Source organism: Natrix helvetica (genome assembly GCF_964273705.1).
Source record: "Natrix helvetica genome assembly, chromosome: 14".
In the NCBI taxonomy this organism is placed as follows: domain Eukaryota; kingdom Metazoa; phylum Chordata; class Lepidosauria; order Squamata; family Natricidae; genus Natrix; species Natrix helvetica.
Genome location: NC_138564.1, coordinates 2370908 through 2395699, shown reverse-complemented (window position 1 = coordinate 2395699; position 24792 = coordinate 2370908). Strand labels below are relative to the sequence as shown.

Below are 24792 nucleotides of genomic sequence, written 5' to 3'. Positions count from 1 at the left end.
CCGAATTCTGCGTGGCGCAAAAGCAGCCCCCCCGCCCGGCCCACTGGCAATAAATTCCGCCTTTGGGCTTCTTGACCTGCTGCCGCCGCTTGGAGTCCCGAGTCCGAAGGCGGCTGGGGGCTGCTGTGCTTCTCCCCCCCCCCCTCCCTCGCCCAGCGCAGGTGACTGACTGCAGGATCTGCCCGCTCCGCATTCAATGCACCCCCAAAATGGGAATCTAAGCCCGGGGGGCTTTCAGGGGCCGGGAGAAAGGCAAGGCGAGAGCTGAGCTCGTTGCCAGGCAGAGGCGGCCGCGGGAGACTCGCAAGGAGGAACGAAGAGCTGCGCTTAGCCGGATCGCCCCCTCCTCTCTGCTCCCCCCCCCCAACCGCCCCATTCCTAACTTTCAGGGCTTTTCAACTTTTCGGTGTGTGTGTGTGTGTTTGTGTGTACAGCAAACCTTCATTCCTCGCACTGGAGCTTCCCAGGTTGTCTCCGGGCAGCTCCTGAATCCCTGGTTATTGCCACCTGGATAGGGCACCCTCAAGGCAGACAGGCAGGCAAGGATCACAATTGCTCAACTTTCCTAGAATACAAATGTGAATATTGTAGGCGAGTTTGGATTCCTGGGGGAGGGAGGGAGGGGGAGGTCCTGGATCGCAGTTCGCTTTGCTTGGGGTGGGGGGCATAATGCCAGGGAGGATTAAATTCGCCCCCTCAAGTTCTTGGAGACCACACAGATTAGCATTGCTAAAACCTGGATACAAATTTTGCTGCCATTTGCACATAGGAGTTTATCCTACCAGGACCAGGTTTATTCCTCTCTGAATCATTGTGGTTTATTTAACAAGCAACGATTTACAATAGTCCTCCTACCTTCTGTATTATTCAGGCTCCGTTGTGAGTCACTTTGAAAGGCTCAGAAAAAAATCCAGGGGGTGGGGGGTGGGGAGAAGCCCCATCTAGAGCGGGCTGCCTCTGGGGGGGGGGCGGTATGAGGGCCCTCCGCACTAAATAAATAAACAAATAAATCTTTTTAACTAGACCTGTTTTCTGATCCCAGAAAATGGGAACGTGCCTTCAAACAACAGAAGAAAAAACTTAGTTCAGAGTCAGGAAAAGTCACCCAATTTACTCACAAAGCCCACTGACCCAGGGAAAGGATGGCCCCCCTTCCCCAAATTCTTTCTGGGGTACCTTGCTGAGAGCCATCTGTCAGTGGCACTTTGAATTTGGATTCCTGCACTGGGCAGTGGGTTGGGCTAAATGACCTCCACGATCCCTTCCCATTCTGATTCAAGCTAAGCTTGACTGATCTAGTATTAAGGCAGCTCCATTTCCTAGACCAACAGGCCCAATACTGGCTCAGGATAATGGGAATTGTAGGACAACGCACCAGGCGGTCAATGCTGGTTTCCAGAGCTCAGGCAATGGAAGTACCGGCAACTGGGAAGGGGGGGGGGGAGCTAGCTTGCCTATTGCCCACCCTCCTGGGTTGCAACAGATCTTGAAGCCCTGGGAGATGCCATCCTCACTGCCTCCCCCCTCCCCCCCCAGGAAGATCCAGCAGGAGAATAAACTATGGTCAGAATTCTCAGAAATGTGACAAAAACCCTGAAAAGAGGTGGGGCGGGGAGGCGGAAAACTGGCCCTTTTAGATGGCTCAGTGGCTAAAACACCGAGCTCAGAAAAGTCGGCAATTCAGCGGTTCGAATCCCTAATACAGGTCTCCTGCGTGAGCAGGGGGTTGGGCTAGATGACCTCCAAGGTCCCTTCCAAGCCTGTTCCTGCTCGGAGCCTCCTCGGGAGCAAACGCCCCCCTCCCATTGGCCCTGTAGATGCTGCCCAACCTCCCAGAGACCAGGGGAGGGAAGGGGGGGAGCCTGGCCTCGGGAGGACCCCAGGATTGCCCCGGAGCCGAGCTGAAAGGGATTCCTTCCAACTGGGAGATCGCCGCCCCGCACCGGCTGGCAGACAGTCCCGCGGCTTCACCGCAACTGCTTTTCCTAAATGTCCCGCTCGGGCGGGCAGGGCTTGAACGGATGACCTCGGGGTGCCCCCTTCGCTACGCTCCCGGAACCGATCTGGCCCTTGAGCCCCGCCGCCTGGCTCAGCTGACCGAGCGGGGCAGCCTCCTTCCTCGCCCGGCCCGTCCTGAGCTCACAAAGCGCCCGCAGCGCCCAGGCTGGCACGCCGGGTGTGTGTGTGTGTGCGCGCGCGTGTGTATAAGGGAGGGGGGATTGCTGCTCTCCCGCGGTGGATTGTGGGAGCTGTAGTTTTTCCGGGCCGAGCTTTCCCCCACCCCCATCCCGGAGGGCTGCCCTCCTTCTCGCGGCCGCCGCTCGCGCGCCCGGCAAGGGAGGAGAGGTGAGAGGTGAGCGTGCCCGGATTGGGGTTTTGGGGTTGGAGGTGGGTCGTCTGAACGGGCCAAACCCGCCAGCGGGGTCGCGCAGCGCCTGCCGGAGTATGCGCGCGCCTGCCACCCACCCCCGCTCCCGAGGGCGTCGCGCGCAGCCCGTGCACGCGCCCCGGGGGTAGCGGGTGTCATAGTGGGGCAGAAGGGTTGGGGCGCATTGCACGGCTTTCCCCAAGCGGCGGTGGGCTCGCTTTGCAAAATCGCAGCAGAAACCCGGGAATGGCTGAGGAAGCCTCTTGTCCTGGCCAGCGCGACCTTCCCCCCCAGCTGGCTCCTTTCTGAGTCCTGCCAGGGATGAGCCAGCAGCCAGGCCAGGATTACAGGGAGTTCTGGACTTATTTCAGAATAGAATAGAGCCAGAAGGGACCGTGGAGGTCTTCTAGTCCAGCCCCCTGCTCAAGCAGGAGAGCCTATACAATCTCAGATAAGTGACTTGTGTAGACCAGAAGTCTTCAAACTCGGCCACTTTAAGACTTGTGGACTTCAACTCCCAGCATTCTCCAGCCAGCATAGTTTACTCTCTTGTAATCCCTTCCTCTGCAATCTCTCCACTTAGATCAGAGGTCATCAAACTCGGCCACTTTAAGACTTGTGGACTTCAACTCCCAGCATTCTCCAGGCAACGTTTGATGACCTCTGATCTAAGTGGAGAGATTGCAGAGGAAGGGATTACAAGAGAGTAAACTATGCTGGCTGGAGAATGCTGGGAGTTGAAGTCCACAAGTCTTAAAGTGGCAACGTTTGGGGACATGGTCTAGACCCGTGATGGCGAACCTGTAGCGCGCATGCCACAGGTGGCACCCAGAGCCCTCTCTGCGGGCACGCAAGTCGTCGCCCCAGCTCAGCTCCACCACACCTATGTGCTTGCTTCCCGCCGGCTAATTGGTGTTTGGGTCTCTTGCCACTCATGCGCAGGTCACATGCAGGAGATGTGCAGACATGCATGGGGGTCGCACGCACATGTGCAGGGAGAGCATGGGGGCGGAGCGCATGTGGAGGGGGTGGGGTACGCACAGGTCCTGCACACATTTCATTATGGGTGCACCTGCACTCATGCGCTTTTGGCACATGGCAACAAAGATGTTAGCCATCACTGGGTCCAAACTCTTCTTAAACACCTCCAGTGATGGAGCACCCATGATTTCTGGTGGCAAACTGTTCCACTGGTTAATTGTCCTCACTGTTAAGAGGTTTCTCCTTAATTCCAGGGTCTCTCTTTAGTTAGTGTCTCCTTGAAACCTGGTTTTTCCCTCTTCTTCCTGTAGATGAAGTTTCTTCCTGTCCTGAAAAGCTGGGGAGAATGGCTGGTTCCAGGACTCCACCGTTGGGCCTCCCATGCCTCCGTGGCCCAGGCTGCCCCCTCCCTGGCATTCATTCCAGCCAGCCCCCCTCCGGATGCTGCAGCAATAGAGAAACTCCAGGCGTTCGTTCTACGCAGCCAGAGGCTCTTTGTCTTGACTGGAGCAGGAATCTCCACCGAATCTGGCATCCCGGATTACCGTTCCGAAGGCGTGGGCCTCTACGCCCGGTCTGACCGGCGGCCTGTTCAGCATGTCGAGTTTCTCCGCAACGCCGCAGCCCGGCAGAAGTATTGGGCCAGGAACTTTGTGGGGTGGCCCCAGTTTTCCTCCCACCAGCCCAACATGGCACATCAGGCTCTGAGCAGCTGGGAAAAGCAGGGGAAGCTGCACTGGCTGGTGACCCAAAATGTGGATGCCCTCCATGCCAAGGCTGGGAGTCGGCGTATGACTGAGCTGCATGGCTGCACACACAGGTGGGGAGGGGGAAGGGGGTTGCAAGTGCCCAGCACATCTGCTGCCTGCATTTCATGCCCCAGCACTGGCCTGGCCCCCTGGGGCTCTGGGTTTAAGTGCAGGTGGAAGTTGGGGTGGGGTGGGGGCATGGCTTCACTTGGGCTGAAAGTCACAGCAGCCTCTGAATGGCCCCACTTGAAATGGGGCGGCATTTGCATTTTATTTATTTTTTGTTTTATAAAAAAATATGACTATAAGGGTAGTTTGGAGGGAGGGAGCTACATGCAATATTGAAGCTTAAAGCCTATCTGTTAAGAAGTCAAAGAATGAGGTGTATTGGAAAGTTTTGATTTTTTTTAACTCACTTTTTGTGAGTTTTTAAAAAGTTTAGTACTTTGAAGGAAAGAGGAGGATGAGAAAGAAAAGAAGGGGCTTCCACCCCCTTTTTTTCCTCTTTCTTTCAGTAAGGCCAAAGAATTTGAAAGAATACAATAAAGTTTGTAAATAAAAATGTTGGCAACTCAGAAAGATTACTAGGTGCAAATGGAAATACATACTTTTTCCATAGCAGGGAAAATAAAGCAGGAATGGTTAATTTGGTTATTTAAAGAGGAAAATATGTTCTTTATTTGGATATCACTCCTGGAATTTGTACTTAGGAAGAAAAAAATGAAACTTTGATCGTGGTTTTGTTGATTAGAAAGATTTGGTGTTATAGGAATGGCTAGTTATATATTAATGTGTAAAAGCCAAAAGTGTGTTTATCTTGTACTGTGTTGGAAATCAGTGCCCCCTTTTCTTTTCTTTTTCTCTTCCCCTTGAATTTCACACCCCTTTCCCCCCCCCCTTCCCTTTCCCTCCCTTAATTTCCTATTTTCTTCTTTGCATTTTATATATGTGATAAGAATTCTTAAGAAATGTGGCAACATTTAGGATGAGCGTGGTGGACCTTTGGTGGGTTGTGAGTGCCCAGGATCATCTCTTCAGCATTCCTGCCTGCCATAGGCCAGAAGAAGCAGGTGTGAGCCCCCTGCCAATTCTTTCTGCTGGAGGTTGGAGCTCCCTGCTGCCTTCCTGGGTCATGGAGGACATGATCCTTCTCCCATATGTAGCTGCAACCACTAGCAATTTATTATAATATCCGTGGAGTGTGCAGGTCTGCGAGGAACAAGCGTCGTCTTGCCAGCCTGAGCAGGCGGATTCTGCTCACCCCACAGGTTCCTTTGCCAAAGAGAAAAAGGGAGCTTTTTTTTTTTTTGGTGATGCAATACAAAACTAATCAAACAAAAGGAGAATTTAATTCTGCTCATAGGTGGCAGAGCTTTTAACTCTATTGGGAATAATATTATCAATATTAGAAAAAGAGGAAGCAGAGAAGAATGCTTTGCGCTGCTTGTAATGTGGGAAAACGGCATAACCGTTTGGCAGCCATCGTCACCACTTGCTTGGGCAGGGGGTTGGACTAGATGACCTACCAGGTCCTTTCCAACTCTGTTAATCTGTATGTGCCGAGGCCGTAGGAGTAGAAGCCGTTCATTTATGATTTGTATATGTCCCTTTGCTCTGGACTGTCCTCCCCTGAGTTCAACAGAGTGGATTTTGGCTGTGACTCTCATAACGGAAAAGACACCAAAGTCAAGAAGCGGCAAAGGCCAGGAGGAAAACGGGCTTCAGGGTTTGTGGGAGAGGCTGTGGGGCCAGCAGTAGGCAAGGGATAAATCTGCAACTGGGCTGGGGGGGCTAGAGAGCTTAGATCTTCTCTCCTCCAGACACAGCAGAGAGGGGCTTCCATGGTTGCCAGCCAGGGATGATGGCTGTCTCTAGAAAGAGTGCAGAGAAGAGCAACCAGGATGATGAGGGGACTGGAGGCTCAAACATAGGATGAATGGTTGCAGGAACCGGACATGGCTAGTCTACTGAAGAAAAGGACCAGGGGAGACATGAGAGCAGTGTTTCAATATTTGAGGGGCTGTCACAGAGAGGAGGGGGTCAAGCTATTCTCCAAAGCACCAGAAGGCCAGACAAGGAATAATGAATGGAAACTGAACTAGAAAGAAGGAGAAATTTTCTGACAATGAGAACATCCAACCCATGGAACAGAAGTTGTCTTCAGAAGTTGTGGGAGCTTCATCCCTGGAAGCTTTCAAGAAGAGACTGGACTGTCATCTGTCAGAAATGGGGTAGGGTCTCCTGTTTGGCTGGGGGGTTGGACTTGATGACCTCCAAGGTCCCTTCCAACTCTGTTAATCTAATCTAAAACCTGAAGCATTGACCTCAACTACTTTTCTATTTTCTTATTTTATTTTCTTATTCTCTAATGGAGGTGGGATGGGATTTAACTACTAGGAATCGTGGGATGGTCCCTTCCTTCTCCCCGAGCTTAGAAATCCATCTCTCCAGTGGGTCCTGAAAGCCTCTTTCTCCACAGGGTCGTGTGCCTCAGCTGTGGGGCCCAGGTCTCCCGCGAGCATCTCCAGGAACATTTTGAGGCCTTAAACCCCACGTGGACTGCTGAGTCTCATGGCGTGGCCCCTGATGGAGATGTCTTTTTGCCAGAAGAGCAGGTCTGCCATTTCCATGTCCCATCATGCAGCAAATGTGGCGGGGTCCTCAAGCCAGATGTGGTTTTCTTTGGGGACAACGTGAGGAAGGAGAAAGTGGACTTTGTGTACCAGCGCCTCGAGGAGTCCGATGCGATCCTCGTGGCCGGTTCTTCCTTGCAGGTATGTGTATGAATCTGCCTCTGAGGTACCCAGCAAGGGGGGTCTCAAGCCTGCAGGCTGCCTCAGCCTTCTCCGAGGATCATCCATACCTTCTGGGTATGAATGATCTGTCGGAGAGTAGAGTAGAGTAGGAATAGAAATAATAGAAATAGAAATAGCATAGAATAGAATAGAATAGAATAGAATAGAATAGAATAGAATAGAATAGAATATGGAATGGGATAGGATAGGATAGGATAGAACAGAGAATGAAATCAGAATAGAATAGAACAAACCTTCCTGGATGGCTTTTTAAATTTTATATTGGGGTTTTAACGGGTTTTAAAATTGTTCTTAATATTTAAATTGGTTTTGGGATTTTATATACAGACAGTGTGTGTGAGTTGTTTTTGTTCTATGTCTTATGTTATTTTTTGTTGTTTTGATTATGAATGGTCTGTACACCGCCCCGAGTCCCTACGGGGAGAGGGGGCGGTCTATAAATTAAATAAACTATAACTATAGAGAATGAAATGAGAATAGAATAGAATTAGAATTAGAATAGAATTCTTTATTAGCCAAGTGTAATTGGACACACAAGGAATTCATCTTCGGTGCATAACCTCTCAAGGTACATTAAAAATACATTTATCAAGTATCATAAGATACAACACTTAGTGATAGTCATAGGATACTAAATAAGCAATCAAATCATACTAGGAAACTAAATAAAGCAATATAAATCATAAAAGATACAAGCAACAAGGTTATAGTCATAAATAATAGTAATACAGTCTTAGTTTGACAGTGTTGTGGGAATTAGTTGTTTAGCAGAGGGATGGCATTTGGGGAAAAAACTGTCGGTGTGTCTGGTTGTCTTGGGGTACGGTGCCCTATGGCGTCATTTTGAGGGTAGGAGTTGAAACAATTTATGTCCAGGATGCGAGGGGTCTGTAGATATTTTCATAGCCCTCTTTTTGACTCGTGCAGTCTTCAGGTGCTCCATGGAAGGCAGGTTGGTAGTAATTGGTTTTTCTGCACTAAGGCCTTGGAAGCTGCTGAGGGCTCCCCAAAATCTGGACTGTATCACCCTGGTTAGCTGATGGAGACGTTGATTTAGAGCAGAGGTCTTCAAACTTGGCAACTTTAAGACTTGTGGACTTCAACTCCCAGAATTCTCCAGCCAGCGTAGAATTCTGGGAGTTGAAGTCCATAAGTCTTAAAGTTGCCAAGTTTGGGACCCCTGATCTAGAGCTTTGTCTTGGAAATCTGATGCTTTGAGGGTGCTAAGGCAACATCGCAGGAATACAGTCCCGGTTCCGAGCATTATAACATGTCTTAACATGTTTCCCAAATTGTCCTAACCCTGGTGCATTAGTGACAGTTTCTGTCTCTGTAATCCCATCCTTCCTGCTATAACATCCTTAAACCCCACCCACCCCGGACCTTGCTGGCTCTTAGTGGCTCCTGGGCAAGATTAGACCTCGTGGGGAGAAGGGAGAGGGAGACCCAGTCCCTTTTTTCTGTCAGAGTTCCTCACTGGGCGTGACAAGCTACGAGGAAACTGGGTCCAGGCTAATCCTTGATGGAATTCCATGGTCCTACTTGAGTAACTTTTATCGTTACTCAATAAAAACATCTGCAGATTGCTCTACAAATGAAGAAGTAAGCTATTTTCTTTACTTGGGACACCATCTTCCAGGTCTCCAAGTTGCACACCCTCGCACGCACCCCAAGTCCTCCTGTTTAACGATGTTCAGTGTTTTCTCAACCTCAGCAACTTTTAAGGTGTTTGGACCTCAACTCCCAGAATCTCTCTGCCAGCATGCCTGGCTGGAGGATTCTGGGAGTTGAAGTCCTTCTTGTGCCATGTCCGTCTTCGGATGTTGGTGATCAGTTTGGCGATCCAATCTTGATCAACAGCCGCATGAAAAAGTGCCGCGGAGTTTTGTCCAAACTGGTCCCTTAGATTTTGAAGCCATGAAGTTCTTCTTCTGCCTGGACCTCCTTTGCCTTCAATCTTCCCCTGGAGGATTAAGGGAAGGATGCTGTATTTTTCCTCTTGTCGCATCCCATGCCCAAAATATTCTAACGTTCGCTTTTTAATGGTTTTAATTATTTCCTTTGGCTTTCCCAGGCGGCTTATTCCCTCCTCATTTCTGATTTTGTCAACCCACCTTATACGTTAACAGCCGCCTGTCAATCCACATTTCTTTCACAATGCTTCTAGTCCAGTGATGGCTAACCTTTTTCTAAAGGTGTGCCAAAATTGTGTGTCCACCCACCTGCACATGTGCGTGTGACCCCTTGTGCATACGTGCACAATTCCCCCCTCCCCCACATGTGGGAGGGGAGAACTTTCACCCTCTTCAGGCTCCGGAGGCTTCCCTGAAGCCTGGGGAGGGCGAAAACAGCCTCCCCCAACCCTCCGGAAGGCCGAAAATCAGCATGCGCCGAAGCTGAGGGCTGCTGTGCTGACAAATATGACTCCACGTGGCACTTGTGGCACGCATGCCATAGGTTCGCCATCCCGGTTCTAGTTTTTTCAAGTGGCTTTCTGTCCAAGACCATCTCTCCACTCCGTAGAGCCGGATAGAAAAGATGGAGCATCTGACGAGCCTGATTTTTCAGCCTTAGGCTTAGGTCGTGATTGCAGAAGACTTTTTTCAAGGTCTGCACAGGTACAGAATATATGTGGTACCTCGCTCAATCGTAGTAACTGTGAGAGGGATCTTGGAGTCCTAGTAGACAACCATTGAAATAGGAGCCAGCCGTGTGCAGCAGCTGCCAGAAAAGCCAACACAGTCCTAGGCTGCATCAACAGAGGGATAGAATCAAGATCACGTGAAGGGTTAATACCACTTTACAAGGCCTTGGTAAGGCCACACTTGGAATACGGCATCCAGTTTTGGTCGCCACGATGTAAAAAAGATGTGGAGACTCTAGAAAGAGTGCAGAGAAGAGCAACAAAGAGGATTAGGGGACTGGAGACTAAAACATATGAAGAACGGTTGCAGGAACTAGGTATGTCTAGTTTAATAGAAAGAAGGACCAGGGGAGACATGATAGCAGTGTTCCAATATCTCAGGAGTTGTCACAAAGAAGAGGGAGTCAAGCTATTCTCCAAGGCACCTGAGGGCAGGACAAGAAGCAATGGGTGGAAACTAATCAAGGAGAGAAGCAACTTAGAACCGAGGAGAAATTTCCCTACAGTTAGAACAATTAATCAGTGGAACAGAAGTTGCCTCCAGAAGTTGTGAATGCCCCAACACTGGAAGTCTTTAAGAAGATGTTGGATAGCCATTTGTCTGGAACGGTATAGGGTTTCCTGCCTAGGCAGGGGGTTGGACTAGAAGGCCTCCAAGGTCCCTTCCAACGCTGCTATTCTATTATTGTATTTTTGAAGTCCACGCAAAGTTGTCGAGGTTGAGAAAACACCGCCTAATCCTTAGACGCTAATGGCCCAAGGTTGTGCAGGCCGAGAGCCTTGGTGTCGTGTGTGTGAGCACATCCAGAGGGCACCCACTTAGGTAGGGAGAGCATGTCAGCCATATGCTTCACTTCATCTGATGAATGTTTGTTTTGTTTCTGGCAGGTCTTCTCAGCTTACAAGTTTGCCCTGGCGGCCCGGGACAGGAAGCTGCCGATTGCCATTGTTAACATTGGCCCCACGCGGGCCGATTCCTTGGCTTCTCTAAAGCTGAATTTCCACTGTGGGGCCTTGCTGCCTTCTATCCTCCTTTGAGTGACCTGGTGGGCATCCAGAGAAGTAAAGATTCAAGGGTAAGGGCGGGGAAGCTGTTGGAGTGGGCTGGTTTGAGGTCCAGGGGGCTAAGTTAAATGCTATAAAGATAGCCAGAAGGACTGAGTAATCCACAGCCTAGAAATAACTTTGTAGAACATAGAATGATAGGACTGGAAGGGACCTTAGAGCAGGGGTCTCCTACCTCAACAACTTTAAGACTGGAGGTCTTCAACTCCCAGAATTCCCCAGCCAGCTTTGCTCCCAACCGACCAGCAGCCTGTGAAATCAAGGTTGTAGTAATCCAAGCAGGACTGATCTAGATCTTTTCTTGTCTCACTTTGGCTACTAAGCCAGCAAGCCGTGTAGGCTCTCAGCTCCAGGATTCAATGGCATTTTGCCTTTTTAGGACTGAAGATATTATATACTCAAGTGGGCCCGTTAGCCCCCTCAAACCAACCCCTCAAAGGGCCTTCTGCAGCCCTCAGATGTCCATGATATTGAACTGTGCCTCTCCTGCGCATCAGCTCCACTGTTGTTGTTGGTGTTTTTTTTTTGGGGGGGGGGCAAATAAAAGCACCTGTTTCAGATAAATCTTCTCTTCCTTCCTCAGAAACATAGAAAACTCACAGGGCTCGGCTACCTGTGAACACGCCATGCTAAGCTGCCTTATTGCAGTTCGTAGGTTTGTCTGTTTTAAAAGCAAGCAGAGACTCAGAGAGACGTTCCTCTTTTTAAGTAATTCAAATGTGTAAGTAGCACAAGGTGAATAAATCCCTGCTGGATTATGGCAGGACCTTTGGTCTAATTTCTCTCCCCACCCCACCCCGGTCCTTGGACATACACAAGCAGGGCACACACAGAGAAAAACTGGAACGGTTGCACACTAAGAGGGTTTGTACACAATTAGAGCAGCCAGGAGGAGAGCAGACTTCAGTTTTTCTTGCTTTTTGCAATCCTAAGGCACCAATGCAGCTTGAGAAGGCTTGGAGGAAGAGGCAGAAGGTGGCCAAAAGAGAAAGGAGGGAGTGGCTGATGGGCCTTGCTGGGTGAGCAGGTCTTTCGTTGCAAAAGACTTTACAATCCGTGATTGTCAGATTACTGTCAAACAGCATTCCACGTTTCCGTGCTTCCTATTTGCACATGGCCTGATCTCTATTTTTCCTTTCGGCTTTTGTGCAGCTGGGGAAAGTTTCGTGTCCGTGGCTTGTTCTTCCCACAGTGGCTTCTGCTCTGCATCCAACAGCCTCCCCGGCTTGCCAGGGACCGAAAGGGGTGTGATGCCTCAACGCTGGTTATAAGGGGTGGCATTGGCCTTCCTTGGGCGCAGCGCTAACCAGGAGAGGAGCCCAGATCTAGGGACTGATCGGAGCACCTGGCCTGCTCAGATTCACCTCTCCAGGGAGGTGGTGGTGAGTTTGGACTTGGATCTTGGGTTCAGTTTGGCCCCACTCTAGGCCGGCTTCCTAGGAGTGTAAGATAGTGATAGCAATAGCCCTTAGACTTCAATGCTTTACAGCCCTCTCTAAATTGTTTGCAGAGTCAGCCTCTTAACCCCCAACAATCTGGGTCCTCATTTTACTGACCTCGGAAGGATGGAAGGCTGACTCAACCTTGAGCCGGTCAGAATTGAACTCTTGGCAGTGGGCAGTCACCTGCAATTCTGCATTCTAACCACTGTGCAACATGGAAGGAAGGAAGGAAGGAAGGAAGGAAGGAAGGAAGGAAGGAAGGAAGGAAGGAAGGAAGGAAGGAAGGAAGGAAAAAGAAGAAGAGCAATAGCACTTAGACTTATATACTGCTTCACCGCCCTTTCTAAGCGGTTGACAGAGTCAGCCTCTTGCCCCCAACAATCTGGGTCCTCATTTTACTTACCTCGGAAGGATGGAAGGCTGAGTCGACCTTGAGCCGGTCAGGATTGAACTCCTGGCTGTAGCTTGCAATACCTGCATTCTAACCACTGTGCACGATGGATGGATAGATGGAGGGAGAGAGGGAGGGAAGGAAGGCAGGAAATAGCAGTAGCACTTATACACTGCTTTACAGACCATTCTGTTTACAGAGTCAGCCTATTGCCCCCAACAATCTTGATCCTTTGAAGGATGGAAGGCTGAGTCAACCATGAGAAGGTCAGAATCGAACTCCTGGCAGTGGGCAGAATTTGCCTGCAATACTACCTTCTAACCACTGTGCTCCATGGAAGGAAGGAGTGAAGGAAGGAAGGAAAAGGAACAATAGCAATAGCCTTTAGACCTATGTCACTTCCAGCCCTCTCTAAGCGGTTTACAGGGTCAGCCCATTGCCCCCAACAATCTGGGTCCTCATTTGACCCACCTCGGCAGGATGGAAAGGCTGAGTCAACCTTGAGCCTGGTGGGATTCGAACTGCCGAATTGCAGGCATCCGGCAGTCAGCAGAGGTAGCCTGCAGTAACTGCACTCTAACCACTGCACCACTGCAGCTAATAAAAGATAAAACCAGAGGTTCTACCTCACCACAGATGAAGGGTGTGGGAGAGGAATCCAAGAATAAACGAAAGGAACAAAGTCTGTTTAAACTTAAGCCTTCCACACAAGGCAGCAGGAAAACCTGAACCTTTTGCCAGCGGAACTGATTGCCACAAGACCGGCTTTCCCACTTTCAGGTCTCACTTGATCCTCCCGATCATATGAACTCCATCCCAGCATGAAGCATTGAGTGAGGGAGTCTCAATTCTCACATTTTCCTTCTCCCTCCTCATCTAAGCTTCCTTTTATGCTGTATGATCAAGTATTACGTACAATACTTAATTTAGTGACACTTCAAAGTTGTAACGACAGTGAAAAAAGTGACTTACCTCTGTTTTTCACTTATGACTGTGGCACCATCCCCAGGGTCACATGGTCAAAATTCAGACACTTGGCAGCTGATTCACATTTATGACGGTTGCTGTGTCCCTGGGGGGTCACGTGTGACTTTCTGACAATCAAAAGTCCAGGGAAAAGCCAGATTCAGTGTTTACTAGCTTAACAACTGCAGGGATTCACTTAATAACATGGCAAGAGAGGTCGCCAAATGAGGCAAAACTCACTTTAACAACTGTCTCGCTTAGCAACATGACATCTTGTGTTTCCATTGTGGCCGTTAAGTCCAAAATTGAAATTTAGCATTTATTACTCTAGAAAAGCCTCTGGGACAGGTTCCAAACTTGGGAACTTTTAAGACTTGTGGACTTCAACTCCCAGAATTCCCCAGCCAGCTATGGCTGGCTGGGGAATTCTGGGAGTTGAAGTCCACAAGTCTTAAAGTTCTCAAGTTTGGATATCCCTGCTCTGGGAGTTCTATCCAATCAAACCAATCAATTTGGCCCACAGACCCAGGCCCAGAAACCTCCCCCTCCCTCCGAAGAAGAACCAGGCAGGGGACCCTGTGAAAGGCTGGCATCGGGATTGCTGGGGATGCTTTCTACACACACAGTCATGCAAAACCCGTGGCCCAAACCCCCCTCGGGCCAAAGCCTCCCAGGCAACTTTTGAAACCGCTGCGATATTTATCTTGGATGGCTGTCAATCCCTCCGTCCTGGAGAGAACCCGAGTCAGCAGATGACGCATTGCTCCCCCACCCCCTTGGGCCTTGCCCTGATTGGGCGCCTGTCTTTCATCAGAGCTGGAAAAACTGCCTTTCCGGACCTGGCGATGCGCTTGCAAAGAAAAAGTGCGTGAAGCTTCATGAGAGAGCTCAGACGCTGGCCATGGCGCTCCTCAAAATCCTCGTCCCTCTGCTCATCGGCTTCGGCGCTTACTATTACTACCCGCAGGAAAATTTCTCTGCAGGTAAGGAGGGTAGATTCCCAACCGCCCACCCCCCATGGGGAGGCCAGGCCATTGCTGTGCTGCTGCCTTTTCCCCCCTTTTTTAATTACTCTTTTTTTCCATTTAACGGGGAAAAGAATGGGCTTCCCTGAAGGGGGGGGGGAAATGTGGGTGAAACTCCTGCATGCAAGGTGTGAAAGAGGCAAGCTGACCTCCACACTAAAGAAAATGAGGACGTGCAAACATCACTTTCTTTCTCTCTGTGATTTTCTCTGCACCCTTTCGTGAGCCCTTGTCGTTCAGAAAATCTTCCCCCGAGGGGAAACAGCATGTCGGATAATCTCCAGATTGGGAAGGGGATGTGGGTTTCAGGAAGTAGAAAAGGGCAGGATGGAGATCAGGAAGGCTGTCAGAAATCCTGGAAGTATCAGCTTTGCGTTTCAGCTACATCCGAGCTCTCGTGGCAAATGGAGCCACATACTGGATTCTCTGTTCACACAGACCAGTTGTGAAAGCAGGAGGAATCCATTAGCAAATGGTGGTGTCCTTCAACAGATGGAATCTATTGCCCAGGGCTGGGCAGCCAGCTTTCATCCCACACCCATCCCAGATACCTTGACGGGTCACCTCAGAGAAGAGACTGCTTTGGGGGCTTGAGGTTGAGCAGACCTCTGCCCAGCCCCAGGGCACCCGAGTGAGCCCCCATCCACCACCTACCCCCAAGCAGCAGCACTGATGGAGTTTGAGGTGGCTGCAGGGCACCTTGGCAGTTCTGCAATCCCTTACCTGCAATTCTCACCCACCTGGTGGGAGGCTGAGCATCCCTGATAGTAAGTGTAGCTGGTGGCCAGACATATTCTACTTAGGTGGCAGCTAGGAGAGTGTAGAAAGAACCAGGTTGAAGTTGGGCAATGCACTGGCCAGGAGGAATTCTGGGAGTTGAAGTCAAAGCCTCTGAAGTTGATAAATTCTCCCCCCCCCCCCCGCCCCTTTGCAGGAACGAATTGCAGAAATTGGTGCTGGGGAATCCTGGGGGCCGAAGTCTATAGATCTTTAAACTTGGCTGGGTTGGGAGATTCAGGCAGCGCAGAATCTGGGGAGAGAGCTTGTGGGGAGGGGGGGGGAGTAGAATTTGGGGCTGAGAAAAGATGCAATTAGCCCAAGAAGGAAAGAATCAAGTGGGGAGAACCGGACAATCTGCTTTCTCCACCGAAACCTGAAAAGCCCCATTAAATCCCACCCACCGAGAAGGAATTTCTCTGCCATCAGCTGGTTCCACAAGTGATTAGGTTAAGGGGGGGGGGCTGCCCTGCTCCTATTGGCAACTGAGGATCCCCCCTCCCTCCGCTGAATGGAGGGCTGTTTGTTCTCCTTCGGGGCGGGGGTGTGTGTGACTTTTCTCCATGCCAAAATGCCTCCCCCCTCCCTACTTCTCTGGCCAAGCCGCGGAGCATCGGAGGTGAATGCTCTGCTGGGCTTTGGCTGCCTCGCTTCGAAGTGGGTTGACAAAGTGGGGGGGGGCAGCAGACCGCTGGCATGTCCCGAATGACCTATGTCCCCGATGAACGGGGGGGGAGGGAAGGGAGGGGGGCTCTTGGAAGCGAAGCCTTTCGTTGGAATTTGCCCCGAGAGGCAGAAGAGGCGGCCCGATGGGGCTCTGGGTGGGGAATCGAGTGAGGGTCCAACGGAAGGTGGGAGGATAATGCTGTCACCCCTCCCTCCCCGAACCTTTATTTGCTCCTTTATTCACTTTCCTGCCCAAGGAGGGGCTTTCAGAACTGCACCCATTAGAAGCGTCCCTTTAGGCGACACACAAACTTGAATAAAAAGAGGAAATGTAAACTGCTTCCAATAAGAGTCTGAAGCTTGAAGGAAAACAGAGAAAATTCACAGAAGGGAACGCAGAACAATACAAGAGGGCTGGAAGCGACCTCGGAGGTCATCTAGTCCACCCCCGCTGCTCAAGGCAGGGAGGGGAGGCCCACGCGTGGGGCCGTGGATCTCCTCCCTTAGCTAAAGACCTCCGGCCAGCCTCGTTTTCCTGGCAGCGACATCCAGGGGCCGTCTCCTCTTCTGCCCGCAGAGATGGTGCGTGGGATGCGCGTGTTGGTGACGGGTTCCAGTGCGGGCATCGGGGAGCAAATGGCCTACGAGTATGCACGGATGGGCGCCCACCTGGTGCTGACCGCCCGGAGGGAGGAGCAACTGCGGAAGGTAAGCGGAGGGAGGAAGGGACACACACACACACACCCACATCGCCTGAACAGCGCCAGCCCCGCACGGTTGGCAACTTGGCAGCCTCCTCTTCCCCTCGGCCCCTGCGCCGCTGCCCCGCTCGCTCTTCAGCAAAGAACTGGACCGCTTTCCCACGCGAAAAAAGAAAAAGGGCCCCTGTCCACGCTTGGAACTGGCGAGAGATTCTCTCGGTATCCCAAAGGTGCTTTTTCAAGCGGCAACTGGAGTTTCTGGGGTTTTTTTTTTCTTGGAAGACGTTTCGCTTCTCCTCCAAGAAGCTTCTTCAGCTCTGAGAGGATTCCATTCCCACCATCCAGTCAGAACTGAAGAAGCTTCTTGGATGAGAAGCGAAACGTCTTCCAGGAAAAAACAAACAAACAAACTGCAGTTGCCGCTTGAAAAAGCACCTTTGGGATAGCCATGACCTTGCCAGCTTCAGTCTCAAACGGGTGCTGGGTGCTAATCCAGCTCCTGTTTTTTAGAGCTGGGGCAGCTCCCTTCCTGCTTGCCACACATATGGGGTGGGGGCTTATAATAAGCATGAAAGTTAATCCTGCTGCCATCAGCTGCTCTTGACCCCCCCCCCAAGGTGATTTTAAAAAAAAGACTGTTACCACGCATCTTGACTTTTGTTGTTAAAGATTGCTAGAGATTCTTTTATTTCTATTTTATGTTTTGATAGCATTTTTCAACGCAATAAAAGCATGCAAAATTAAAAGATTTTTTAAAATGTATGCGAGGAAAAAATAAAAAAAATTAAATTAAAAAGAAAACATAGAATCATGATTCTTGCCCTCCTTTCTATCAAGTAGTTGCCATCTAAGGGTGCGGCTAAGAAATAAATATTTATTATATTTATTATTATTATCTAAATTTTTTCACCTTTCTGTTTAACTTACTTTTTAAATCCCCAATCCATAAATCATCGATTTTTGTCTTTGTCTTTCAACAAATGTCCATGTAAGGCAGGGGTGTCCAAACTTGAGAACTTTAAGACTTGTGGACTTCAACTCCCAGAATTCCCCAGCCAGCATAGCTTCCCCAGCATAGCATAGCTGGCTGGGGAATTCTGGGAGTTGAAGTCCACAAGTCTTAAAGTTCCCAAGTTTGGATACCCCTGATGTAAGGTTTCCAGTTTTTCAAAAAAGCCTTTCTTTGATCAAACTAGTCAGTTTCATTTTTTCCACAAGTTTTCTCATCAATACTACAAGTCATATTTCCTGTCTCATTTCATTATTCCTTCATCTTTGTGCATGCAATAATCTCAGCGTATTGTATCATGGATGCAATAGGCCTTGCAAACTTCTGACACTTGTTTTCTAATTCATTCTCCATAAAACCCCAATAAAACGATTCCCGTTCCATCCCAATATTAAGATTGGCAGAGATTCCAGCGCAGGGTCATGGCCACCACCACTATGACTTTTTCAACCAAACACCGGTTCTTGCGAGTCTTTTCCAACCCTTTCCCCTCTTTTTCCCTTCCTCTTCAGGTGGTGAAGAAGTGCCAGGACCTGGGCGCCAGTTCTGCCCACTATGTGGTTGCAGACATGGGCAACCTGACCGATGCCCAGATGGTGGTGGAAGAAACTAAGAAAAAGTTGGGTAAATACGACCTTCTCCATTTCACCCAGGAGGACCAACCCTTGTGACTCCTTGGGTGGGGTGGGGGGCAGAGAGACAGATCGAGGAATTGGATCAGAGGGGGTAGTCAGCCGGTTCAGATAAAACAATAGTGGAAATCGTGGGTGGGTCCTCTTGCTTGCCCTGGCTCTATGCTGTCCTACTTAGGCATGTTTTCAAGCCGCGCGCATGGGTGCAAGCCACGTGTGCGATCAAAGCGCATGCACGGAAGGCCAAACACATGCGTGCAAGCGAAGCGAGGGGCATGCTCACATTTGCGAACCGGTAGGGAAAGTAAGTGCATACTGAATTGGATGCTCTGTGTGAATGCAGGTAAGGCTGCATTCAGCTTCCCTTACCTATCCCAGCCGCCGCCACCCGCCCTACCTAGCATCATTCATCCCTCTCTATAGAGGTTGTCTCCCCCCAAGGACTTTGCTGTTCCCTCCTTTCCTGCATGGAGAAGAGCACCCAGAGAGGTCATGTTTCCATGTCTCCTCCAGAAATGGGAGAATCCATGCAGCAAATGGGGAGGGGGCAGAACAGTGGAGCTCTCTCCTGACAGTCAGGAGGTCTGTGAGTTCGATCCTAGGTAGAGGTAGGTATTTCTCTCTCTGGGCACAATGAGAATTTTATCTGCTGAATAAAACTTCACATTGGCAACGGGAAAGGCATCTGGCCAATAAACACTCCAGTTGCCCCGACCCTATCCTGCAAGGGATTATGGGGTCATTAAACGTCAAAGAAGAATTGGGGTGGGGGAGGCAACTTCTTCGAAAGCCAGCGAGCAATTCAAATCTTCATGGTGCACCTGTGGAGACAGTTTTTCTGGACTTTGGGGCTGTACATAAGGACATGTTTGGTCTCTTGGGTGTTTGTGAGAAGGCCTTCATGAGCTCTGCATCACACGTGGCCCTTAGAATCCAGAGCTGGCCACCGATATTGGGCAATGTGAATAACAGAATAACCCACAAGTGGGAAGGAATCTTGGGGGTCTTCTAATCCAACCCCCTTCTGAATAGCAACGGGACTTACTTATACTCCGCCCCATAGTCCTTTAGGGCGTTCAGTGCTTCAGCATTCATTATCTGCTCCCAACAATCTGGATGGGAGGCTAAATCAATATATTGAGCCGGTCAGGATCGAACCCCAGGCAACGGGCAGAGTACCTGCAATGCTGCATTCTGACCACTGGGCCATCAGGCCCTCCTTGCATTCCAGAGGGCTGAATTTAATGACACAATAAAGTGAGCAGGAAAAGCAAGGATGGCCAGCGGTGGGGGGGGGAGGGGTGCTCATTCCTGTCCTGGAGGATCAACCATTTTTGCTCCTGGCCTTGCAGAGGCCCAAGATCTCTCAATGCCTTGCCCTGTGCTGGCCTGGCTGGCCAACCGTCACCTGCGCTGGGCTCCCTCCATGTCAGGATCCAGCCCCTTGGCAGACTTCTGCGTGCCCATGCTGGAAGACGCCCTCCGCGGACGGCAGCAGGCCAACACCAGAAAAGGGCCGGTTTGCCTCTTGTGCCCTGAATGCTCTCTGTCCTTCTCTCCCACAGGAGGCCTCGACCAACTAGTCCTGAACCACGTTGGAGGAACCTCCTTTGGTCCCCTCAAACAAGAAATTGAGCCTGTGATCAAGTCGATGACGGTGAACTTCTTCAGCTATGCCCAGATGACCATCTCTGCCATGGATCTCCTGCTGGAATCTAAGGGGAACATCGTAGTCGTCTCCTCCATCAGTGGTAGGCACCGCAATCCTCACACAGGGCTGGCACACGGGTGGATGCCGCAGTGGGGCATTTGTTTGTGCTGGCGGAGGGGCTCTCCTGCATGTGACCCTACCAGTTCTCTGTTTGATGACAGAGAATTTGCTTCCAGGTGTCACCCCAGCACCAGCCCCTCCATTTCCCCATCCCTTCTCTCCTTGTATCCCGTTCTTCCTTGTATTCCTTCTATACTCCCATTCATTCACTGCCTCTTATTCCCTGTCTTCCTGACGATCTCATCCACTCCATCCAACCATCATTTCTCAATCAAGACGTCCCATTTAATTAATCAATCAATCAACAAAGCAACCAATCAGAATAGGTCTTATTTCACTCTTGATTTTTATCTGCCCTTCTCATTGTAAGCGCCGTAACTGACTTTCTTCTCCAGAAAGACAGCTACAATAAGCAGGCTTTAACTGGCTGCATATCTCCTTTGGGGTTGGCTTTCTTTGCAATGCAGAGATGCAATCAGCTCCTGCACCAGCCATTAGCTATGTCCTACCCACACATCCCTGTCAAGTCAGAGTGGCAGGTACTGGTCACTTAGCAACTGTTACAATAGACCTACCTTGAAGCTCGTTGCCACTTGGATTCAAATTTCCAACGGTCCCTCTCCCCCCCACCCGTGGAGCCATGGCCAAAGTTTGAACACCTGTGGCCATTTGCAGCATTCCACAGTCACCTGGCTGCATTTGGCAAGGGTTTTGCCAAAAACGGGCACTTCTGGTTTTCTCCAAAACCATGCCCATACTAAAGCGTTGGTTTGCTGAATGACTGCTGCAGAAAACAAAAGAAAAAAGATTGCAAAATCAACTGTCCTGATATTTACAGTCATAGTGGGCACTGGGCAGGCTGCATTATAAGTCAAATACTACCTGTATTAAAGTACAGGTGGAAGAGCAGTGGAAGAAGAGCTCAGCAGAGATTATGCTACCTGAGACTTCTCAGGAAACAACAACTGAATGAAAAACTGCTGTGACCTTCTACCGCTGCACCATAGAGAGTATTTTAACTCACTGCGCCAGTGTCTGGTTTGCCAATTGCACAGGGGCAGATAGGACAGCGCTCCGGAGGGTCAACGTCATGGCCCAGAGGATCATGGGTTGCCCCCTCCCCTCTTTGGAAGAGCTTTATAGCTCCCGCTGCCTTAAGAAAGTTCAAAACATTCTCAAAGATCCATCTCCTCCTGGGCACCCTTTGTTTTATTTTTTATTTTATTTTTTGAACTATTACCATGTGGCCGACGGTACAGGATAATAAAAGCAAGGACAAATAGGCTGAAAAACAGCTTCTATCCCATGGCAGTAATTATACTGAACTCTATTGCATAGTGCAATACTAATGCAATATCAGGGGTTTTTAGTTCAATTGTATAGCATGTGAAGGATGTGCGTTTGTGTTTTATTTTTATAGTTATAATGTACACTGAATATTTAATTTCGTTGTACAGGGTGCAAATGACAACAAAGTAAACTAAACTAAACATATGATTGGGGGGGGGGAGAGATTGAGGGAAGGGAGAGAGGGAACAAACAGTGGGAGCCAACCATTCCTCCGTCCACACCAACCTCTCCCTCCCAGGACGTGTCCCTGGCCCCTTCAGCGTCCCCTACGCAGCAGCCAAGTTTGCCGTGGAAGGATTCTTCACCTCGCTGCGTACCGAGATGCGCCTTCGGAACCTGGACCTGCCCATCACTGTGGCTGTGCTGGGCTACATCGACACTGGTGAGTGACACGTCGAAACCCTCCTTGCCCAAATCCGGCACCCTCCTCTCGGGCCGACCGCTCATCTTTTCCCTCCTTTCTGCAGAAATGGCCGTGAAGATGGTGGGAGGCAAAATCACCCAGAGGCCAAGCCCCAAAGAAGATTGTGCCCGGCAGATTGTGAGGGGCGGAGTGTTGCGTTACCGTGAGGTCTTCTATCCTTACTGGGCGCTGAAGCCCACCCTGATCTACAGAGAGCTGCTGCCAGACCTCATGGACCAAGTCATAGGCTATGGCTACAGGCTGGAGAACATCCTCTAAAGCTCAAATCGCCATCCGTGTCTCCCAAAGATCGGGACTGCTCGCTAGTTACACCCGTAGCGTTTGTGGCGAATACAATGCCATGGTCAAAATGGCGTCATTTCCTCCTCCTTCCCCCTGGAGCAGGATTTGAAGTCCTGGCCTGTTATCCAGAACAGGGGTCACCAACCTTTTGATCCTCAGGGACCACTAAATTCATAATTTTAAATCCCATGGACCACTAATATGAATTAGTGACGGGATGGGGTCCTTCAGGCACTTAGCTTGGCTGCTTGTTAGCGGAGAGAAACTCCCGGAGTCAACCCTAGATTTTCTGTCCATTGCAGCTAGGAATCTCAAATACGACCAAGAATGAATGTTTGTCTTGTAGCCAAGCCCGGAGCTACATCAACCCTCTGCAAACTCTGTCTTTGGAGGAGCCCGGCTGAAGTTTCGTGCACCGCTCACTGAAGCGCCTGGACTCACAGGAAGAGAGGGAGGGAGGGAAGAGCTGGAACTACTAAACAGGCAGCCAAGCTAAGTGCCTGAAGGACCCCATCCCGTCAGCAAGCGGGAATAATTGTTTTGGCGGGCCGTATCCAGCCCAGGGGTCGTAATTTGAGGATCCCTGATTTAGTGCAATATAAAAAATGCAAAGATTTTTCTCACAAACCACCAGTGGTCAATGGACCACCAGTTGGTGACTGCTGATCCAGATGCTTTGTCGGGTGCCCAATTTTTCAAGCCCGGCTGGGAATCTGGAACCAAATACTTACTGAACCTAAAAACTGTGATCATTGCAGAGGTAAGTGTAGTATGTAGTATGTAATGAGTAAAGGAAGCCATACCACAGTGGAAATGGTGCAACATCCTGTTAGTAACCTTGACAAAACAGGGGGAAAAGAAAATGAGACCAATCTATCACAGGTATCATTAATATAAAGCCACATGCTGTATTTCCTGAGTCAAAGGCCAAGGGAAATAGATTGATGCAGCGCACCCATTTAATGCAAAAGCCGGATTCACACAATACATCAAACCTCAGTGTAGCCGATCCCTGTTGAATGCAGAGGGTGCAAACCCATTTCATGTACTCAATTAGGGGAACACGGTGCTGGACAAGCCCAGAATATTGAACTGTTCATGTAATGTTCAGTAAATCAAAATTACCCCGACTGGATGTGCTATCCTGAGCTGCACATTTATTTATTTTTTAGTGACAAAGCCAATAGAGGTGCCTTACGCTGCTGTCACCGTACACATAAATCGCTAGATTTGCAGCTCAGAGTGGCTGATTTGAGGCACGGACTCGCTCAGCAAGGGCCGAGGGCTATCTCTGCCGACAGCATGTGGCTCTAGCCATCACGGAAACAAAACCTTTCTCCACTTAAGTAACGTTTTTGTAAAATTCCAGGAACATTTTTGGCCACGTTTGCAATTAAAACACTTTCTAGAAACCCCTCCCACAGCAGAGTCTCATTTCACACGAACCTTTTAACTCACTGTGACAGCCTCCTGGGACATCCAGGTAACCTGGTCATCCTTTTCCACCTGCCCTGGTCGCCCTTCCATTTCCCCCCCCCCTCTGAAAGCAGATGAACAATCGGTTCCAGCATAAATACAGCCCAGAAGCACCACTCCCCAAATGGGAGGGAGGGAGGGAGAGCTAAGAAAGAAGGGAGGGAGGGAGGGAGAAGGGAGGGAGGGAGGGAGAAGGGAGGGAGGGAGAGAGAGAGGAGGGAGGGAGGGAGAGAGAGAGGAGGGAGGGAGAAGGGAGGGAGGGAGAGAGAGAGGAGGGAGGGAGGGAGGGAGAAGGCAGGGAGGGAGGGAGAAGGGAGGGAGAGAGAGAGGAGGGAGGGAGGGAGAGAGGAGGGAGGGAGGGAGGGAGAAGGGAGGGAGGGAGAGAGAGAAGGGAGAGAGGGAGAAGGGAGGGAGGGAGGGAGAGAGAGAGGAGGGAGGGAGGGAGGGAGAAGGGAGGGAGGGAGAGAGAGAGAAGGGAGAAGGGATGGAGGGAGAGAGAGAGAAGGGAGAGGGGGAGAAGGGAGGGAGGGAGAGAGAGAGAGAGAAGGGAGAGAGGGAGAAGGGAGGGAGGGAGAGAGAGAGAGAAGGGAGAGAGGGAGAAGGGAGGGAGGGAGAGAAGGGAGGGAGAGAAGAGGGAGGGAGAGAGAGAGAGAAGGGAGAGAGGGAGAAGGGAGGGAGGGAGAGGGAGAAGGGAGAGAGGGAGAAGGGAGGGAGGGAGAGAGAGAAGGGAGAGAGGGAGAAGGGAGGGAGGGAGAGAGAGAGAAGGGAAGGAGGGAGGGAGAAGGGAGGGAGGGAGAGAGGAGGGAGGGAGGGAGGGAGAAGGGGGGGAGGGAGAGAGAAGGGAGGGAGGGAAGAGGGAGGGAGAGAGAGAGAGAAGGGAGAGAGGGAGAAGGGAGGGAGGGAGAGGGAGAAGGGAGAGAGGGAGAAGGGAGGGAGGGAGAGAGAGAAGGGAGAGAGGGAGAAGGGAGGGAGGGAGAGAGAGAAGGGAGAGAGGGAGGGAGAAGGGAGGGAGAGAGAGAGGAGGGAGGGAGGGAGAAGGGAGGGAGGGAGGGAGAGAGAAGAGAGAGAGGGAGAAGGGAGGGAGGGAGAGAGAGAGAAGGGAGGGAGGGAGAAGGGAGGGAGGGAGAGAGAGAGAAGGGAGGGAGGGAGAAGGGAGGGAGGGAGAGAGAGAGAAGGGAAGGAGGGAGGGAGAAGGGAGGGAGGGAGAGAGAAGGGAGAGAGGGAGGGAGAAGGGAGGGGGAGAGAGAGAAGAGAGGG

At 50.5% G+C, this 24792-nt stretch overlaps 2 protein-coding genes across 6 annotated transcripts; both read left to right on the top strand.

The window, feature by feature from the left end:
* The first annotated feature begins 1334 nt into the window (after positions 1 to 1334).
* Positions 1335 to 11371, top strand: SIRT4 (sirtuin 4). Of its 5 annotated transcripts, none has more exons than XM_081966271.1 (5): positions 2281 to 2353; positions 3661 to 4169; positions 6578 to 6872; positions 10447 to 10634; positions 11207 to 11371. In XM_081966271.1, exons 2-4 carry the CDS (start codon positions 3661 to 3663, stop codon positions 10594 to 10596), a joined length of 954 nt encoding a protein of 317 aa, XP_081822397.1. In that variant the 5' UTR covers positions 2281 to 2353; the 3' UTR covers positions 10597 to 10634; positions 11207 to 11371. The 5 variants fall into 5 exon arrangements, with proteins under 5 accessions (XP_081822395.1, XP_081822397.1, XP_081822396.1 ...); XM_081966270.1 differs by lacking the exon at positions 11207 to 11371 and adding an exon at positions 11003 to 11198; XM_081966269.1 differs by lacking the exons at positions 2281 to 2353; positions 11207 to 11371 and adding an exon at positions 1335 to 1381 and having other exon boundaries at positions 10447 to 11198.
* Positions 11372 to 14244: 2873 nt separating this feature from the next.
* LOC309399265 (hydroxysteroid 11-beta-dehydrogenase 1-like protein A) lies at positions 14245 to 23480 on the top strand. The gene is made up of 6 exons (XM_081966956.1): positions 14245 to 14405; positions 16468 to 16598; positions 18113 to 18224; positions 19798 to 19983; positions 21592 to 21735; positions 21821 to 23480. Exons 1-6 carry the CDS (start codon positions 14324 to 14326, stop codon positions 22033 to 22035), a joined length of 870 nt encoding a protein of 289 aa, XP_081823082.1. The 5' UTR covers positions 14245 to 14323; the 3' UTR covers positions 22036 to 23480.
* The last annotated feature ends 1312 nt before the right edge of the window (positions 23481 to 24792 follow it).

Bases quoted from the DNA above. Each gene is read 5' to 3' on its own strand.
- SIRT4 (XM_081966271.1), top strand. From the start codon at position 3,661: ATGAAGTTTCTTCCTGTCCTGAAAAGCTGGGGAGAATGGCTGGTTCCA. The intron at 4,170-6,577 runs GTGGGGAGGGGG...CTTTCTCCACAG, and splicing joins CTGCATGGCTGCACACACAG to GGTCGTGTGCCTCAGCTGTG. The intron at 6,873-10,446 runs GTATGTGTATGA...TGTTTCTGGCAG, and splicing joins TGGCCGGTTCTTCCTTGCAG to GTCTTCTCAGCTTACAAGTT.
- LOC309399265 (XM_081966956.1), top strand. From the start codon at position 14,324: ATGGCGCTCCTCAAAATCCTCGTCCCTCTGCTCATCGGCTTCGGCGCT. The intron at 16,599-18,112 runs GTAAGCGGAGGG...CTTCCTCTTCAG, and splicing joins GGGAGGAGCAACTGCGGAAG to GTGGTGAAGAAGTGCCAGGA. The intron at 21,736-21,820 runs GTGAGTGACACG...TCCTTTCTGCAG, and splicing joins GCTGGGCTACATCGACACTG to AAATGGCCGTGAAGATGGTG.